General features: G+C 36.8%; 1 protein-coding gene across 1 annotated transcript; it reads left to right on the top strand.

Moving 5' to 3' along the window:
* Window positions 1-3196: 3196 nt before the first annotated feature.
* LOC134266213 (uncharacterized) lies at window positions 3197-6048 on the top strand (the record flags this gene model as incomplete). The annotated part of the gene is made up of 5 exons (XM_062748446.1): window positions 3197-3209; window positions 4002-4193; window positions 4363-4498; window positions 5024-5166; window positions 5501-6048. Coding segments are annotated over exons 1-5 (1032 nt in total), but the record flags the coding sequence as incomplete, so codon positions are not given.
* Window positions 6049-6061: the final 13 nt, after the last annotated feature.

Genomic DNA, 6061 nt, shown 5'->3' with positions numbered 1-6061 from the left:
AGGATAATCTTGAAATCGCGGCAGTATAACTTCTAAGGTCTGTACCAATGCCGCCACGTCTGATAGAGACAAAATCACAGCATCTGATCCCCGGTTATTTAAATTAAAAACATTTCGAATATGTTCATATCTTTGAGGTATTCCCGGTGGCAGAATTCTGATGTATTCCAAAATCTTCAGTATATCTTCGATTTTTCTAACTGGTTTCAATAAGTCATTCAAATCCATTATAAAAGTCTACATGTATATTCCCTAAATAAAAAATCACTTAACTGATCCAAAACAAATTAAAAAATTTTCCCGTGCATTTTGTCGTCGCTATAGTAAGTTTATCTCTGTCGTCACGTTAACGCCGTCACAATGGCAACGACGTTAAAAACTACTCACTTTAACGTCATTGCATGAAAACAAATTTAGGAAGTGGAAGGATGTCTGCATTTGTGCATCGAGACAGAATTCAAAATTGCTACAAGGAAACCATCAATGATCCATTCGATGAATTAACAAATGAAATGTTGCATTATACTGCAGTGTCGAATAGCGTACCGATTGAATTTTTAAATCCTCCTTTTCTAACTGGCATCGCGCATTTCCTGAACAAATCAGAAATTCGACCCTAAGGAAGCTGGACCCAACCTTCAATCATTTATTCTGCGACAGTCGGATTCACTGGAACAAACAAAACAGCAGCTATGGATGCTGTCCGAAATGCCATTGCCGAAGTTGAGAGTGCTACTGAAATTTGCGACATGAGGTCTAGAATGTACGAAAGCCTATTAGGACCAAAATAGAAAAAAAATTAAAAGGCGTTATAACGCCTTTTGAAAAGGCGTAATAACGCGCGAAAAAAGGCATTATAACGCCTTTTGAAAAGGCGTTATTACGCCTTTCCATTTCAAAAGGCGTTATTACGCCTTTTAAAAAGGCGTTATAACACCTTTCTAAAAGGCGTTATTACGCCTTTCCATTCTAAAAGGCGTTATTACGCCTTTCCGAAAGGCGTTATAATGCCTTTCTAAAAGGCGTTAATTCGCCTTTTCAAAAGGCGTGATAACGCCTTTCTAAAAGACGTTATTACGCCTTTCCAAAAGGCGTTATTACGCCTTTATTTTGAATACATAATTTAACATATTTAGCCCAACCGAGGGGTGGGGGGATGCAGAAATCTTACCTTTTGGACATTAATTTTACAATTTTATATAGGACTAATTCTTCAAAAAATAATTTAAACAGATAACAATTAGATTTCCAGAAAAAAAGATTTTTGAATGCGTCATATATTTGCATTGTTAAACCAACTAAGTCTTTCTTTAATACCAGACACACTTCTACCAAGGATCATTGATTTCCATAGCTCAGTATACCTATGCAAATCGTTTGCCTATTTTTTTCCAAGAAGAGAGAAAAAATATCTTCAAATGACATGAATTTTAACCCATGGCAAGCAAAGCTCCAAGATACACCTGTCTATATTGTATTTTCACAGGTAGAGTGTTGCCTTCTCTTAATATGCATGCAGACAGTTGTCAGTGTGATGTGCAGGAATATACAGAATTGCACAAATAGATATGGTTTTATTTAAATCTTTCATTTATTTATCAACAAAAAAATTGTTGTCGTTGTTGTCGTCGTAAACTTTTCACATTTTCATCTTCTTCTCAAGAACCACTGGGCCAATTTCAACCAAACTTAGCACAAAGTATCCTTGGGTGAAGGGGATTCATGTTTGTTCAAATGAAGGGCCACGCCCTTTTCCAAGGGGAGATAATCATGAATTTGTTAAAAATAAATGGCATTTTTAAAAAATCTTCTTCTAAGATGAAACTCATGTGGAATCATCCTCAGGTAGTGCAGATTCAAGTTTGTTCAAATTATGACCCCCGGGGCAAGGGTGGGGCCAAAATGGCCGACCCAAGTTTTACATAGGAATATATAGGAAAAATCTTTAAAAATCTTCTTCTACAGAACCACTGGGCCAGGAAAGATGAAACTCATGTGGAATCATCCTCAAGTAGAGGAGATTTAATTTTGTTCAAATCATGACCCGCGGGGCAAAAGTATATAGTTTTACATAGAAATATATAGGAAAAATCTTTAAAAATCTTCTTCTCCAGAACCACTAGGACAGGAAAGCTGAAACTCATGTGGAGTCATCCTCAGGTAGTGTAGGTTCTAGTTTGTTCAAATCATGACCCCTGGGGCAAGGGTGGGGCCACAAAGGCCGACTGAAGTTTAACATAGGAATATATATTAGGAAAAATCTTTAAAAATCTTCTTATCAAGAACCACTGGACCAGGAAAGATAAAACTCATGTGGAATCATCCTTAGGTAGTGCAGATTCAAATTTGTTCAAATCATGACCCCCGGGGCTAGGGTGATGCCAAAATGGCTGACCCAAGTTTTACATAGGAATATATAGGAAAAATCTTTAAAAATCTTCTTCTCCAGAACCACTGGGCCAGGAAAGATGAAACTCATGTGGAATCATCCTCAAGTAGAGGAGATTAAAGTTTGTTCAAATCATGACCCCCGGGGCAAAGGTGGGGCCAAAATGGCCGACCCTAGTTTTACATAGAAATATATAGGAAAAATCTTTAAAAATCTTCTTCTCCAGAACTACTAGGACAGGAAAGATGAAACTCATGTGGAATCATCCTCATGTAGTGCAGATTCCAGTTTGTTCAAATCATGTAGGGTGGGGCCAAAATGGCCGACCCAAGTTTTACATAGAAATATATAGGAAAATCTTGAAAAATTTTCTTCTCCAGAACCACTAGGATAGGAAAGCTGAAACGCATGTGGAATCATCCTCAGGTAGTGTAGGTTCTAGTTTGTTCAAATCATGACCCCTGGGGCAAGGGTGGGGCCATAAAGGCTGACCGAAGTTTAACATAGGAATATATATTAGGAAAAATCTTTAAAAATCTTCTTCTCCAGAACCACTGGACCATAGATGGTTGATAATGTCTACCAATTATAACGTCACTGTGAAATATGAATATTTAAAACTCACTGCCAGTGTCTTAACATTTACATTGATAGTTTTAAAATAATTTTTTATCAGAATATAAACGTGATTCGTGTTATAAATTCATTCTACTCTGTAAATTAGCTCGGCTCTCTGTACTTCTGAGTACTTAGATTATGTTCAATCAATCAGTTGAAGGTCTTAGAAAAATCCAATTTTTGTTACACATGAAAATAAGAGGTAAAATACATATCATCTGCCCAGATATCGGATACATATGCTCTCGCACATTAGAGGTCTCTCCCTTTATACAATGACATTTTAAAAATTGTCTGCTTGAGACTTCTTCTGGTCAAGCAGTGCATTTGACAAATAAACATCCCAGGCACGTAGCATCGTTTTTGAAAGTGGGGGGGGGGCAACCTGAAAAAAAATTTTACTTACTTAAAAAAAGTTGACAAGAGAAAAAAAGAGGAAAATTTCTCAAACTCGAAAATCCTATTTCGTGTAAGTGTGTGTATGTGTGTGTGTGTGGGGGGGGGGGGGGGGTGTAGTGGGCACCTTTTATAAAGGCAAACTTTTCACTTGTATGTGTATACTGTGGTAACAAGTGGGGGGCCAACCACCTTTTCGATAGACATTTTCTATAGTCAAGGTAATGTTTGGGGAAAAAGTGGGGGGCAAGCCCCCCCCCCCCCCCTGGCCCCCGGATACTACGTGCATGCATTCCAATTGCAAATCATTATTTATTGATCATTCAATTTTTGTAGCAACTAAGATTACCCCCCACCCCACCCTCATTACCTTTTAGTGACAAATAAAAGACCATCCTGTTTTTTTTTTATTCTTCCTTACAATTACTATCAAATAAATAGATAGATTTATAATTAAAAAAATAAATTAGTTTGAATTTTCGTTACAAATTCATTTTTAAGTATTTCATTATTTCACTGATCCGATGAACAAAAGAAAAGATTATTTTAGAAACAAATTCAGGTGTGTATTTATTTATTTCTTTTTCTTTTAATACAGCTGCTACAGTTGAATCACTATTAAGACAGCTGAATAACGACAGCCGTCAAATTCAGCTGTGGGATGAGCTCAAAACTTGGCAGAGCAGTCTCGGGCTGTACAAGACTGGTTCCGCATCCGACTACGATACGACTATATACATGTATCTGACAGCGTACAATGGTGGAACTTTAAAGAGACAAACTTGTAGCAGTGAGTCTTCTATTATTATTGATTTTGATTCATTCGGTTCAATTGCGCATATTTATTATTGTTAAAAAAAATAAATATTAATATCGATACAATCTTTTTCAAGTAACATCTCCATTCAAAAGCCTGTGGTAAATATCTGTGGAATGGCGCATCCTGGGGAAATTTGCAGGTGCCTTGACGAGGAGAAAAAATGCCAACTCTAACGATGGTTTATACAGCCGATTCCTCCTTTGCATGCCAAAACCGGAATTCAGAGATGCGGATTTAAATGAAGAAATCTTACCTAATACCCATAGTCTGGCCAGGTAATAAGAACGTACATTATCATTTATTTCTGTCTTCATAAACATTTTAAAATGTATAAACGTTTTGAAAATATGATACAGCCATGTAATGGAAGGGGCAGAAAAAATTCAAAAAAAAAAATTGGCTTAATTGAAAAGTTGACAAGTAAAAAAAAAATGCCCAAGATAGGCCAATTTCGTTCAGTACCAAATTTTTGCATTCATTCTATATTATCCTGATATCAATTACTTGTATTATACAGTGGGGGAGGGGGGAGCAGACTTTCCATGAACATTTCCAATAGTAAAAGTAATATTGGGAAAAAAGTGGGGGGAAGGCATGTTCCCTTTGCCCCTCCCCCCCTTGTTGGTAAATACCTGTTATGCATTTAATTTGCTAATATAAAGTTATAGTAATTTTCTTCTATGTAGAATTATCAACGGAAGTTTAACACTCTGGAATTAATTTGCAGGATGTCTAACAGTTAATCATACTGGACACAAATAATGTAGTGTACATTTAACAATTCTCTCATCTCCTTTCAGAGTTTTCTATGTGGTAGATCAAACACATAAAAATAAAAGATTCTATATGTATGACAATGACGCTCAGAAATTGGCTGTGAAGTTCTACAATGAGCAACAGGAATTCCTTCGGGAAAACCACAGCGCTGATACATATATATCTGGTATGTTAAGAAATGTACAAATGTCATGTTCTTAATTTTATTCATTGCTTTGGGCATTCACACTGGTCAAATTTCACGTGCGAGAGCAACATTATTTCATTTTTAAATATAATATAGTACATATGAATCAAATCTTTTGGGCGTTCCTACAAACTTCACAGAATCTCCCCCACACCCCTCCTATCAATTCAGACCCGCATGCGTAAATTCTATCCCTGTGGATATCCAATAACTATTTGTTCATTAAAAACTCAAAGATGCAAGATACGTTGTGGCACTTTATCAAATGATATGGAGACTTAGTATGATTAAGAAGTATTTTTTTATTTTATAGGAATGTTGGGAAAACTGAAAGGACATACCCAGCGCCTAGCAATGATAATTCAGGCAGTCCTTAATGCAGCCGAATTTCTGGTATCTGTTGGAGAGTCGTCTAACCAGCCAATCACGTCTGAATTTCAAGACATAGTAAAGAATCGCCTCTTCTTGCCTACTGATGTTGATAACATTTGTTTGATTAACACGCAAAGCACAGAAAAATCCATCAACCTTGCAAAATATTTCATGAATCACAAAAAGTATCTGTCTGGATATACAGCTGCAGGAGTCCTTGAGCAGTCTTGCAATATCATTCCACAACTAACAAGAAAGATCCTTCTTTATCCAGGACCATCCGTTCCATGCAACGCCATAACAAGGAGCACGAGAAATACGGCTGAGCAAGTAAAAGACGAAATGAAATCTTTGTGCGAGCAAGGACTTGGCGAAACAAAACATGAAAAGCCGCAAGGTGGAGGGCGACTGATTTTCACTTTCATAAAAAAACCCACCCAAGACATTTCTCTTGAAAGTACCATACAGATGACAAACACTCTTTCCAAGGTTGGAATAGACA

Source organism: Saccostrea cucullata, unplaced genomic scaffold (genome assembly GCF_032062105.1).
Source record: "Saccostrea cucullata isolate Sc308-1 unplaced genomic scaffold, CSIRO_AGI_Scuc_v1 ctg11018, whole genome shotgun sequence".
Taxonomy (NCBI): Eukaryota; Metazoa; Mollusca; class Bivalvia; order Ostreida; family Ostreidae; genus Saccostrea; species Saccostrea cuccullata.
Note: the sequence above shows the minus strand (reverse complement) of the source record. Positions and strands in the feature narration are given on the sequence as shown.